Consider the following 14,521-nt stretch of genomic DNA (forward strand, 5'->3'; position numbering starts at 1 on the left):
CCCAAAAGAGACAATTGATCAAAATGCAAGTAAGAACCAGTACAACCTGTCAAATTTGGCGACAATGAAAGATTGGGAAAAGGATCATTACAGTCTGAACTGCACAGCCCTCTGAAGTTGTCTGCCAACAACTGCAATTGTTCTCTTGTTAGGGAGGCCCGCCATTTCTCAAGTAGCTGAGCTACTATTCGAATAGATCTCATCCCCAGTTGACTGGCAACTTGTTCAGCGTTAACAAGATCTGGTCCTGCTAACTTGAGTAAACCCTCCATAGTAATGACTCCAGACCTAAGAAGGCTATGTGTGATTGTGGGAAGAGACTTTTCAAGAGACATATCTAAAACAGAACCATAGATTAGGGGCTCCTTTAAAAGCCAATACAAAGACTCTGTGCTTCCTGTGCGTTGCACTGTTAAAAGGGACCAAACTTTAAACAAATTACGATAAAACACAGGGAGTTTGTTGATATTCAATCTTTTTGGATCCATCCAAAACAAAGTTCTGTCCAGCCCCAGTCCATCAAAAGTCTGTAAAATGGCACACGCCACATATTTCCAGCTGGAATCCAGAGGCCCCATGAGAAGACGCTGGACGAACTGCAACCGAAAGGCAGCTGTCCTACTTTGTAGGTGCACAAGTCCATGTCCACCTTCCTCTTTAGGTAGGTATAAGATGCTCTGTGGAACCCAGTGAAGTTTATCCCAGAAGAAATCCACTAGGATTGACTGGATTCTTGACAGCAACTGTGCTGGAGGGTCCACACAAGATAACTGATGCCAAAGGGCGGATGCCACCAAATTATTGATAATAAGGACACGCCCCTTGTAGAATATCTTATTTAAAAGGAATTTCCATTTATCAAGGCGGCCCTTTACCTTTTCAACAGCCCCATCAAAGTTCTTTCGAATAAACATTTCATCCCCTAAAAAAACACCAAGATATTTAAAACCACTCCTGGCCCAATGTAAGCCAGCTGGAAGACTTGGCTCATTTAACCATGTCCCGACCAGCATAGCTGAACTTTTGGACCAGTTTACTCTTGCTGAGGAAACAACATTAAAATCATCAAAAATCTCTAACATAGTGTTTATGTCTCTTTGACCATTCACAAGTACTGCAACATCGTCTGCATAAGCTGACAGTTTAAAAACACTTTCACACGCTGGAATTCTCACCCCCACCAGCTCTTTCCTCAACTTCACCAATAGGGGTTCAATTGCCAGGGTGTACAACATACCAGATAAGGCACAACCTTGTCTGACCCCCCTGTGGACTTTAAAAGGAGCACACAAGTCACCATTAACCTTTAAAATACTCTCAATGTCACAATACAGAACTCTAATCATATCAATAAACTCAGGGCAAAAACCAAAGGCTGCCAGAGCACTCCACAAATAATTGTGCTCTACATGATCAAAAGCTTTTTCTTGGTCAATGGATACTAAGCCGAATTCCAGGTTAAACAGCTTACCTACATCAAATATATCCCTGATCAATGAAATGTTGTTTTGAATCAGCCTACCTGGCACACAGTAGGTCTGGTCAGGATGGACAACCTGCTCCACAACTTCACTCAATCTATTAGCCAACGCTTTAGAGAGCAATTTATATTTGACACAGGTCTCCATGATTTTATGTCATTCAAATCCCCTTTTTTGGGGAGCAAAAGTGAGTATTGCCCTCCGGCAGCTCAGTGGCAACCGCCTCCTGGCAAGACTGTCGCTGAGAACAGTCAGCACATCCTCACCCACTTCTGACCAAAAGGACTTATAAAAGTCCACCGGTAGACCATCCAACCCCGGTGCCTTTCCACACTCCATACTCTGGAGGGCTCTCTGCAGCTCCTCTAGGGTCAAAACCCTTCCAAGGACTGCATTCGCCTCTTCGGCCACCTGGGGTATGTTCTCAAAGAAGGACTGGTCATCCACCTGAATATCCGAGCTCTCACTCTTATATAGGTCTTCGTAAAAACTGACTGCTCTCTGACGTATTTCAGCCAGATTGGACAACAGAACTCCATCCTCAGGAAAGGAGTGAGTGAATGAACCTCCTCTGTCCATTCTTTTCAAGTTTCACCATTGAACGAGTTATGTCCCTTGTGACACTGAAAGTATAATCCTGACACAGTTGTCTTATTTGTGACTTACCAAAGTCCCACCACTGTTGCAACGAGCTAAAAGATGGCTTTGTGTTCTTAAAATCCTGCCAAAAACAGTCTAAATACCTCTCTAAAATGGCCATCCGATGACAAGTTATTATTAAAATGCCAATAAGCACTTTTAGACTTTACAGAACTCAAAGATAGAGAACAAAAAACCAAACTGTGGTCTGAAAAACCAACTGGGATGATCGCACATTTCCTAAACAAACTCAGCTGATGCTTAAAACCATAAAACCTGTCCAGTCTAGCCAATGACAAAAGGTTATTGTAGGAGTGAACCCATGTGTATTGCTTCTGAGTACTGTGAAAGTTCCTCCAGACATCAACAAGCTCATTTGCATTCATCAGTTCTATGAGTCTTCTGCGTGTGGGCATGTGTGGCTCTACATGATTCCTATCCATTGCATTTTCAGTACAATTAAAATCACCTCCCAGGAGTAAAAAATCCTCAGATTCACAATTGCGTAGAGCATCATTTAGCATATTCAAGAAAAGCATTCTATCAATTGGTGTAGTGGGTGCATAAACACACAAAAAAACAAAGAAATTGTTTTCAAATTGGGCTCTGACTTTTAGGAGTCTACCCTTGACTAATTCCTCAGTCTGGTAGGAAATGGGAGTAAAGGTCCGAGAAAACAGAATGGCAACACCACCACTATTGGAAGTGTTGTGACTTAAAATAGACAGGCCATCAAACTCACTTGCCCAGTCAGCAGCAATTGAGGCGTCAGAGTGAGTTTCTTGAGCAAGAAGCACATCAAATCTATTCTTCTTAATCGTTTCAAACAACAAGGCTCTCTTGCTTCTTTCCCTGGCCCCATTTAAATTTAAAGAAGCAATTCTGATTTCACCCATGATAAAAAGAAAAAAATATAAGAGTTGTGTACACGCCATCATCATAATACATGTGAAAAATAGACCAACATTAGACATCGCTATTTAACAAAACGTTAATCTTGGTCATTATCTTTTTGAGACGGAAGCACTCTGGATTTGTAAAGCAGCCCTCACCCAAAAAAGATTTCGTTTTCGTGGTGAACTGCTCCACATCAGGGAAGTAGTCTTCAATCCGAACATTTCTCATATGTTTTGTTTTTCTCAAGAAGGATTTTATGTCTTCCACACTATAATCGCAACTAGCAAACCCACTATGACGTAAGCTACAGGTAACGCTACAGTCAGAGAAATCACTTTCGTATTCGTTATCTGTGCCGCTAAGATCTGTTAAATTATCGCTCTTTTTAGTCCTTTTAGATCTCTTTCTTTTGGGGGGCATTTTAAAAACATTTTCCTCCGTCTCCATGAGGGATTCATCTAGAGACGCAAGAACTTGGTCATAATTGACAGCAGAAGCACTGCTCTGCGAGTTCTGTGTGGACTGACTCTCAGATTCTGCGTTCGCTGCGTCATCTGTGGGAGAACTTTGTTCTCGGCCTACTGGCTTATCAATCGGGGTTACCCCGTTAACCTCTTCCCGCAAAAGGGAAGCATGATCTGCCCCTACTGACTCGGCTGAGGCAGACGAAGGCCCACTGGATACAGCGGGTGCTGCAACCGCAGCAGTAGACGCACCCATTTCGGCAGACTGCTCATCTACCACAATTTCATTAGGCATAGGCCTACTGGTGTTTTCGTGATTTATTTGCACATCACTCGAATTCCCCTTTGCCTTAGGACACGCACGAACAAGGTGCCCTGATTGCCCACAACCAAAGCACTTCATGACACTTGTTGAAGCATAGATAACATAACTGAAGTTATCCACCTTCACGTTTAGAGTTAGGTCCAAATCATCTTTGTTATCTTTTAAAATCATAAATACGGATCGCCTGAACGACACTACGTGTTTCAGAAGTGGGGATTTGCTTCCAATTGGAATCTTTTTAATTGCGGAAACCAATTTACCATACCGTGATAAAATTTCAGCCAAAACCTCATCTTTAATAAATGGGGGAACATTTGACAAAGTCACTTTCTTTGATGGAGTGGAGAGAGGAAGGACGGCAGTAAAAATGCCGTCAACCACTAAACCCCTTTCAACCAGCTCATTAGCCAACTCAACCGTGCCCAAAAACAGCACAATCGCATTGTTCATGCGGGCCGCTGACAGAATATTGTCATGCCCTACAACTTCTCCTGCTGCTAAACTACAAACCTCTACACTGGCATTCGATGCTATTTTAACAGCATGACGCCGCGTAAGTTTTTCAAAACTCTCCATACCTGGGGCGGCTGCAACCAAACACGGGAAGCAGACGTCCAGGTAAAACAAGTAACAACACCAACAACAAAACCCCAAACAGACCCAACCCTTAACACTAAAGAAGAAAAGAAAAAAGATAATAATAAGGAGATAGAAAAGATAGCAAAAAGATAGAAAAACACTGTTCCTGGCACAGCGGCCAACAGTCACACTCACTCAAACGCTCGGCTCCGCCCACTCACTCCGACATGCGCAAAGAGAGAGAGAGAGAGCGAGAGCGAGAGAGACATAGAGAGAAAATGAAAGAGTGAGACAGAGAAAAGGAAAGAAAGAGGGTGAGATAGAGAGCAAGTGAATGAGACAGAAATAAAATGATAGAGGAAAAGGAGGAGAGGGTGAGACCGACTGAAGGAGGGCAAAACCCATGCAGATGGGAATAAACAGGGGGGGGGGGGGTTCAGCAAAACTAGGAGATTTGGAGCAGAGGAATCAAAGGAGTTGTGTGTTTGAGATGCAAATTACTTTTCTGTCAACACTATTGTACGCATCATTACCCTTCATACACACGCATGCGCACACACACACACACACACACACGCACACACACACACACGCTGCTGCTAGAATGCTTTACATATCAGCCCAGAAGTGGCCTGTTATGTCTATTTTTAAAAATGAAAGCACTTTACAATGCAAATGCAGCTTCTTTGGTGAAAATGTGCAGCGTATGCACTTGCACACGTGCACACACACACACACACACACACACACACACACACACACACACACACACACACAGTAGCCGTAGGCCCTCTGTTGAGGAAGTGTTCTCTTGCATTGGAAGCTGAGTATGAGCAAGTGTTTGGTGGGGCATTGGCATCTGCTGGTCCCAGATCTGTGCCACTTGTGCCAGCAGGATGTTCCACTACAGATTAAACATCTGGCTGTGTTTTAACACACTTGTGTCCGCGTGCTTGTTTGACACTGTGTGTGTGTGTGTGTGTGTGTGTGGGAGGAGCCTGTGTTTTAGTGGCCAGTTGTTTTTGTATGGTTACTTATTCATCTGAGGTGTGTGTGTGTGTGTGTGTGTGTTCCTGTTCCTGTGCAGGCACCTTAAGTATTGTTTTTGTGTTTGGTAAAGGTGGAAGTGGTGTGTGTATGTGTTTGAGTCAGTGTTTTTGCATGCATATCTTATTACTCTGTGAGTGTGTGAGTGTAGGCTGTGTGTGTTAATGTGTATAGTGTGTGTGTGTCTGTGTGTGTGTGTGAGGCCCAGGGTTGGGTGGGATTAGCTGTTGCTCTGCTTGGCAGACGTGTGTGTGTGTGTGTGTGTGTGTGTGTGTGTGTGTGTGTGTGTGTGTGTGTGTGTGTGTGTGTGTGTGTGTGTGTGTGTGGGGTCATGGTCCTGTTCCCTGGTGGTCAGTGGTTCTTCAGCCCCACATCACATCACTGTAAAACTGGCCAGCTGTTCCTCCTTTACACAACCTCAGCAGTGTTACAGAGCTGCCCCTGGGTGATCTCCCTGTCAGAGCGTGTGTGTGTGTGTGTGTGTGTGTGTTTCTCCCTTTTTTACACCACTTCAGCAGGGTTTCAGCAGCGCTGCACTTGTGTGTTTGTGCGTTCCCTTCTTTATAAAACCTTAGCAGTATTTCAGCGCTGTGTGTGTGTGTGTCCATCAATGTATTTGAGCCTTTGAGGCCCCCCTGTGTGTGTGTGTGGGGTGTGTGTGTGTGTGTGTGTGTGTGTGTGTGTATTGTTGATGGAATCAGAGAACTCTGGGCACCTCCAGGGATACTGTTGGAAACAAATGAACAAATGATTATTTTCATTTCTGTTCTCCCTCTCCTCTCTCTTTTCTCCAACTGACTTTTTTTCTCTCCTCTCTTCCCTCTCTTCTCTCCTCTCTTCCCTCTCTCCTCCCTCTCTCCTCTCCTCCCTCTCTCCTCCCTCTCTCCTCCCTCTCCTCCTCTCCTCTCCTCTCCTCCCTCTCTCCTCCCTCTCTCCTCACTCTCCTCTCCTCTCCTCCCTCTCTCCTCCCTCTCTCCTCCCTCTCTCCTCTCCTCTCCTCCCTCTCTCCTCCTCTCTCCTCTCCTCTCCTCCCTCTCCTCCCTCTCCTCCCTCTCCTCCCTCTCTTCTCTCTCCTCTCCTCCCTCTCTCCTCTCCTCCCTCTGTCCTCTCCTCCCTCTCTCCCTCTCTCCTCCCTCTCTCCTCTCCTCCCTCTCCTCTCCTCCCTCTCTCCTCTCCTCCCTCTCTTCTCCCCTCTCCTCCCTCTCTCCTCTCCTCCCTCTCTCCTCTCCTCTCCTCCCTCTCCTCCCTCTCTCCTCTCCTCCTCCTGCAGGCTGTCCTTATCACAGGTGAGAGCCTCAGTGGAGCAGCAGGAGCAGCAGGTGTAGCGGGCGGAGCAGCAGGTGTAGCGGGCGGTGCAGCGGTGGCGTCGGCGGCGTCGTGCGAGATGGAGGAGGCGGTGGCGGCCGGCGGCTACGTGGAGTTGGACGTGCCCGAGTTCAGCAGCGGCGTGCTGAGTCAGCTCAACGAGCTGCGGCTGCAGGGCAAGCTCTGCGACATCATCGTGCACGTGCAGGGCCAGCCCTTCCGCGCCCACAAGGCCGTGCTGGCCGCCAGCTCGCCCTACTTCCGCGACCACTCGGCGCTGGGCACCATGAGCGGCCTGTCCATCTCCGTCATCAAGAACCCGGAGGTGTTCGAGCAGCTGCTGGCCTTCTGCTACACGGGCCGCATGGCCCTGCGCCTGCGCGACATCGTCAGCTTCCTGACCGCCGCCAGCTTCCTGCAGATGCAGGCGGTCATCGACAAGTGCACGCAGATCCTCGAGGGCCTCCACTCCAAGATCCACCTGCCGCCCGGCGCCATCGCCATGGCGACGGACGCGGCGGCGGCGTTGATGCGCCACCACCACGCGGCGGCCTCGGACGAGGAGACCTCCCCGCCGCCCCCCGGCGAGGGCTCGTCCGGCTCGTCCAGGGCCCGTCGGAACGGCGTGAAGGACGGCGGGCTGTTCCTCAACCCCACGCAGATCTCCCCGCCGTACTACCCGCGCTCCCGGCTCCCGGCCGGACACGCGGCGCGTAGCCACCTCGTCCACCAGGGGGCGGCGGGCTTGGCGCAGGAGGAGGCCCAGTCGGACCGCGGCAGCAGCGACGGCGCCGCCTCGGAGCAGGACGCGTCCATGGAGGGCGAGACGGAGCAGGTGGAGCTGATCGGACGCGACGGCCAGGTGACGGACGTGCACGTGAAGCTGGAGAAGGCGGAGCGGCCGAGCCAGTCGGACAGCTCGTCCACCACGGGCGACGACGGCTACCACACGGAGCTGGTGGACGGCGAGCAGGTGCTGGCGGTCAGCGTGGGCTCGTACGGGCCGGTGTTGGCGGCGCCCCCCGGTGGCTACTCGTACGCGGCGGCCGCCGCCGGTCTGGCCTCCCCCTGCTTCCTCAGCCTGGGGTCCAGCCCCTCTCCCTCTCGCTCGCTGCTCGGCGGCTTCCGAGGGGGCCGAGCGCGGTCCAAGCGCGCCCTGCCCCTGCCGGCCGACGTGCTGAGCCAGCTGAAGGGCGGCGCGGGGGCGACCGAGGAGGCGGGCGATGGCTCGGGGCAGTTCGAGGGCGACGCGCGGGAGCACAGCCTCCGTGGCGGCGGGCAGCAGTGGTACCCGTACAACGAGCGTCTGATCTGCATCTACTGCGGCAAGTCCTTCAACCAGAAGGGCAGCCTGGACCGCCACATGCGGCTGCACATGGGCATCACGCCGTTCGTGTGCAAGTTCTGCGGCAAGAAGTACACGCGCAAGGATCAGCTGGAGTACCACATCCGCGGCCACACCGACAACAAGCCCTTCCACTGCCAGCTGTGCGGCAAGTGCTTCCCCTTCCAGGGCACCCTCAACCAGCACCTGCGCAAGAAGCACATGGGCGCCGCCACGCCCGACGGGACCGCCAACCACGGCCACTCCCCCGAGCCCCTGGACGGAGGAGGAGGAGGAGGAGGAGGAGGGGGGGGCGCCCGGGCGGGGGGCGGGAGCAGCAGCAGGGACGCCGACGAGGGCTCGGAGAGCGGAGTGCCCGCCGCCGCCTACGGGGAGACGTACGGCGAGGAGCCGCCGGGCAACGACAACAACAGCGACGAGAGCGCCCGCCGCAGCCCCGAGTAACCGCGGCAACCAGACGCGACTTCAGGAACGAGAGCAAGAGAGCGCGAAGAAGAGGAGGAAGAGGAGGAGGAGGGAACGGAATGCGAAGAGGGCAGCGCTGCGCTTCGCTTGGTTGCTCCTCCTCTCCTGAGGAAGCATGAAGAGTCGCTCTTTTTGTTTTTGTTTTGTTTTGTTACAAGATCAGCTTGCGGGCCGAAAGTGAACCTCCCTTTCAGCATCTTTATGTGTGTTCATCTTTGTCAAACAACAGAATTTTAGAGATTTCCTTTTTTTTGTCCCAAAAGTAGATTTGTGTTGAAAGGGATGGAAAAGTCTGACAGGGGAGGCCAGATAATCACAACCTCCTCTGAAATCATGGCAAACTTGTTTTTATATATATATATATATATATATATATATATATATATATATATATATATATATATAAATATAAATATAAATCTATCTCTCTCTCTCTATATATATATATCTATATTTCCATTTAAAGTGCATATTTACAGAGTAATATAGGCATGTTGCAATAAGGAATAATGTGAAAGCTCGATAAGATGTTCGCCACGACACATGTCCACCTGGCTTTGCACAGTCGAGCCGCGGAAGGTCGCTCGTTCTCCACCAACAACAGATTTTTTTTTTTTTTTCAGCCAGTGTAAAGCTTTGAGCGACGCGTCCATTCATTCAATACCTCATGACACAACATACCATACTCATAACAGTATTTACAAGTTCAAAACAAGACTCGGAACTCCCACCTGAGTTCTACCTCATCACCAACCGACACCGTAACTCAACAGGACTTTGGGGCTTGTCGTCTCAGCACAGCCCCTACAAATGCATATCTGCGTACGGGAAACCGTTTGGTTTAGCTATTTTAGAGTCTGTCTTGTTTCACATTGCCAAACAGTGGGCAAGAGCCTCCTCTCTTTTGAAGCCTTTATATCCTTTGGTGAAGTAGCCTGGTCGCTGGCCAGGTGTCCAGTGTGGGATTGTGACCATGCCAGGAGGGCCGGGACACATGACAAATGGGGGGGGGGGGGGGGGGGGGGGCGCCAAGAGAAGGTAAACAATCAACCGAGAGACCTCTACTCTGAGCGTGTCCGTAAGGCCGCGACAGACGTTTTTAATGTTTATACTTTCAAAAAACAAACATGTCCAGTTGGTAGCAAGAACCAAGTTCCTCATTATGAACAAATAATCAATGCACAAACAACTCCGTTTATCTGCCTCAGTTTCTCACTCAACTCAGAAATAACTCCACACACACACACACACACACACACACACACACACACTTTCCTGGTTTTAGTGGTGGTGTTGCCTCAGTTTTGTCATGATTTATAAAGTATGTTTTCTCTGCTATATCAGCATTTACTACACTTCAGCTTACTCTTCCAGCTCAGAAGAAACTCTTCATTCTCTCACTCTGGGCTTCTAATCAGCCGCATTTTCATGATGTTAAGAAAGAGGGAAAAAATATGATCTTCCATGTTTTTTTTCCTTTTCTTTTTTTTACGGCTTTCTATTGGACTTACTGGTGTAGTTTCTGTGGAGTGTCGGTTGGGTCCAGTTGGGGTGTCGGGTCGAACCGGACCAGGCCGCTGCCTCCAGAGAGGTTCTGACCCACACACTAATGGTGCACTTGTCAAGCTGGACCTCTGGGTAAGCGCTGAATGTGGATTCAGACTATGGTGCTAAAGATGATAGGAGATGATGATTAGGTGTGTGTGTGTGTGTGTGTGTGTCTGTTCGTTCGTTCATTATCGTCACGTTAAGATCAAATCCCTTTTTCTGATCCTGTATGTGGAAGTTAAGGTCAGTCTGCAGAAGGGTGGCACATGGGGTCGGGCGCAGCAACCAACGTTCAGCTCCCTCAGATCCTCATGGTCCAGTCCCAGAGGTGGAACCCAAGTCCGCCTTATGCGTCAGCGCCGGCAGGGGGCAGGGCAGGGGCAACTGGCCCAAAACACGTCCGGTCTGAGGGGCAGATATGCTGTTGTTTGGCTTCATTAGAGGATAAATATTCTGTGTGTGTGTGTGTGTGTGTGTGTGTGTGTGAGCGAGAGAAGACTTTGCCCTGCGTCCACCTAAGAGAAGGATTAAGGCAGTAATAGGCAAAATTAAAAACTCTTCTCCAATTTCCTGTGAGGCAGCTGGGGGCTGTTTGGAGAAGTAAGCGCGTGCAGATGTGGTTCTGCGCCGGTCTCGTTGACAGAGCAGCTGTCCAGGCTCTGGTGCAGGTTCCTCTGTGTTCTGCTCCAGAGGGTTCTGGCTGCGCTTAGTTCAGAGACGCCCAAGGTCACAGCTGAAGGTCACAGGTCGCACCCCAGACCACCACACTCAGGTGACGTGCGTCTCCCATGGCAACAGAGCCGCCATCACCTGCTCATTCCCTTGACCATCTCTCTCTGACCATCTCCCTCCTTGTGAGCCCACTCCAAGGCTCATCTAAGTGTGGCCATAGAACAATGACCCCGTACTGAGTTTGTTTTACAGTAATGTATTATCTCAATGTGGTGCGTTCACACACTCACACACACACATACACACTCGCTGTAACACACTCAGTTTGTAATACAGTAATGTATTATCTCAATGTGGTGCGTTCACACACACACACACACTCGTTCTTACACACTCAGTTTGTTTTACAGTAATGTATTATCTCAATGTGGTGCGTTCACACACACACACACACACTCAGCATCAGATCTGTGTCCATGCTGCAGATTCATTCACCTATTCATGTATTCATTAACTCATTCATGCATTAATTCAGAGCATATCTGTAAGTGAGCCCTCATGACCTCATGTGCTTATGTGGTCCGTCATGATATCAATCTCATCTCCAGATGATGGAGTCACTTAGTCAGTCGTTCATCCATCCATTCATTCATTCATTCATTCATTCATTCATTCATTCTGTTTACAGCTGGTGTCATAACTCTCAGCTGGGGGTTTGGTTTTCAATTATATATTTTTTAAAACAAATTTAAAATGGGGGTGGGGGGGGGGGGGGGCTGCCTTTTTACGTCAGTGTGGTTTGATTTTGATATCACTTCTCATTTACCTTATTTTGTTTCACTTGATCGTGTTTTCATATCCACTGTCTCATCAGTTCATGTCCTGAGTCCAGTCAGTCACTGTCCGAAGAATGCATCATCGGAGGTCTAGACCCACCAGAGGCTGTGGCCCTGAGGGGTGTGTGTGTGTGTGTGTGTGTCTAGTGTAACTGGGTTTTTAGAGGGAGTTTAGAATAAATCTGAACCTTGCAGAGGAGATGGCCTTCTCTGAAATTCAATCCCATGTGCTAAAATGACGCCAAGCAGATTGTTGAGCCAAACTTTAGCTTTTGCTTTCTATTTTATGTTTTATGTTATTTTTTTTGCTAACCATGGCCAAAATGTTCCTTTTCTAGCCTAGCTTGTGGCTGAATGCAAATTTGTAGGGAACTAGCTACCTAGCTCGAGGTGGTTTCTGAAGCACACTTGCACATTGCCCTTGAGAAATTATGCCAGTCTGTTTTGACTGTTAATTCTGCTTCCCAGTGGCGTTTGAATAAGTCGCCTGTGCGCTGGAATAGACCTCTGAAGTTTACCTACCAAAGCTGCCATCTTTGCCCATATAAGGAGATCTGGGTGTTAATTGAATCTAACTACCTATGGCAAGTTGCATTGCAAAAATCTAAGTTTGCCATCTTACTGTACCGAAGATCACAGCACCTACTCGACGGTAGAGGACAAAGGTGTGTTGAGCGAAAGGTCTGCATTTTAGACCTCTTCGTCCCCGCAAAATTTCATTGTTATTTTCCCATAGGAAAAATCGCAATACATCCGATCTCAAATACGGCAGCTTTTTTGTAGGCGAACTTCAGAGGTCTACGGTTCGGCGGAGAGAACAGATGGAGGATCGATGGTAACCAAAGAGTGAGTTAGTGAGGCCCCGCACAGGCGTGCGTTTCCCAAAAGCATAGTTGCTAACTAAGTTGGCAACTTTGTTGGTCGCAATGCAATTTCCCATTGCCAACCAATTAAGTTGCTAACAGGTTAGCAACTATGCTTTTGGGAAACGCACCCCAGGCTGTGTTGCGCAAGTGATTAGCGAGTCGGCCCGACCTGGTCCAGGAAGTCGTTGCACGCGGGTTGGGGTCAGGGCTGGATCGGACCGCTGGGCCAGAGTAGAGTAGTCAGGGAGGTGGTGGCCCTCAGGCTGCAGTGGAATATGGCTGTGTTAGGACTGTAGCGAGACGCTGTGTGGAGCTCCCCTTGTGAAACCAGACAGTGCTGATCGGACTGCCTCTGTGTGTGTGTGTGTGTGTGAGAGAGTGCGTGCGTGTGTGTGTGTAGGATGGCAGGGGTGAGGGTGGTGGCTCTGTGTGAGTGCGTGAGTGCGTGCGTGTGTGAGTGAGTGCGTGCGTGTGTGAGTGAGTGCGTGAGTGTGTGCGTGCGTGCGTGTGTGTGTGTGTGTGTGAGTGTGTGAGTGTGTGCGTGTGTGTGTGTAGGATGGCAGGGGTGAGGGTGGTGGCTCTGTGTGAGTGAGTGCGTGCGTGAGTGATTGCGTGAGTGCGTGTGTGATTGCGTGCGTGCGTGTGTGATTGCGTGCGTGCGTGTGTGAGTGCGTGCGTGCGTGCGTGTGTGTGTGTAGGATGGCAGGGGTGAGGAGGGTGGTGGCTCTGTGTGAGTGTGTGCGTGTGTGTGTGAGTGCGTGCGTGTGTGAGTGAGTGCGTGTGTGTGTGTGGGATGGCAGGGGTGAGGAGGGTGGTGGCTCTGTGTGTGTGAGTGTGTGTGTGTAGGATGGCAGGGGTGAGGGTGGTCGCTCTGTGTGAGTGTGTGTGTGTGTAGGATGGTGAGGGTGGTCGCTCTGTGTGAGTGCGTGCGTGTGTGTGTGTAGGATGGCAGGGGTGAGGGTGGTCGCTCTGTGTGAGTGTGTTTGTGTGTAGGATGGTGAGGGTGAGGGTGGTCGCTCTGTGTGAGTGCGTGTGTGTGTGTGTGTGTAGGATGGTGAGGGTGAGGGTGGTCGCTCTGTGTGAGTGCGTGTGTGTGTGTGTGTAGGATGGTGAGGGTGGCGGCTCTGGTGGCATGCCTGTCACCGTCTGTCCAGCTGAATGTGTGCCTTGGTGGTCGTCAGTAGTGTGATTGGGTCCCCTCTCTCTCTCCGACTGTGGTCTCCAGTAATGACCAGAGAGGGAGAGAAGGGACGTTAACCTGCGGTTAGACAGAGGGGGTCTGGAGGAAGTGACATCGGTGAGGGGACTGCCAGAGCGTAAGAGGAGGAAATGGCGTTAATGATGAAGATGATGAGGAGGAGGAGGATGACTATAAAGATGTATGAAAATTCAAGAGGTTACTATTGCAATGAGATTATAGTTGGTAATATTGGTCTGTCTTGTCCGTTAAGATTTCAATGAACATAGACCCAGAGATTTTCTTTTTCAATCAGGCACATACATCTTTCTTTTAGAATTGATTCATGTCCTTTAATCATGTGTGGAAAATGCTAAAACGTAAAGTAAGAGCTTTAGCTGTGAGAGTGAGAGAGTATGTCTCTGTCTTGCTTCGGTCAGAGATATGAACTAGAAGGTGTGTCCGTCCACTGAAAACACCTCAGCGTCTCTTAGAGAGAGAAAAAAAAAAAACTTCTAGAGGACAATCAAACCTTTCCTTACACGGTCTTTCTTAATGTCTGAGGACTGACCTATCAGAGCTTTCGGCCTCTTTTTGGACTCTTAGCGTTGGGTTGTGTGAGGGAGGGTGAGGGGCGGGCTTGGAACACCCTGCATGCGGAACCCGGTTCTCCCTGTAGCCAATGCATGTTCCCCGCACCAGAACTCTAGGATCTTATAGGATTCCACCCAAATCTGAGCTTTTCTTTTTATTGCGCTTTTGTGGAACTTAAACAAGGGTGTTTGGGGGGGGGGTGGGGGGGGTTGTTTGGCGGTTAATACTTTTGGGTCTCATCTGGCATGCACTTAAGATGAACTTGTTTTTATTTGTTTTGT

General features: G+C 49.4%; 1 protein-coding gene across 1 annotated transcript in view; it reads left to right on the forward strand.

Moving 5' to 3' along the window:
* Positions 1–8,526, forward strand: part of zbtb34 (zinc finger and BTB domain containing 34) — a 33,209-nt gene extending 24,683 nt beyond the window's left edge. The window contains exon 3 of the mRNA XM_042099730.1: positions 6,703–8,526. Within this exon, the coding sequence (XP_041955664.1) occupies positions 6,703–8,526 (1,824 nt within the window). The remainder of the gene's footprint in view (positions 1–6,702) is intronic.
* Positions 8,527–14,521: the final 5,995 nt, after the last annotated feature.

The sequence above is a fragment of the Alosa sapidissima genome, chromosome 8 (assembly GCF_018492685.1).
Source record: "Alosa sapidissima isolate fAloSap1 chromosome 8, fAloSap1.pri, whole genome shotgun sequence".
Classification (NCBI taxonomy): Eukaryota; Metazoa; Chordata; class Actinopteri; order Clupeiformes; family Clupeidae; genus Alosa; species Alosa sapidissima.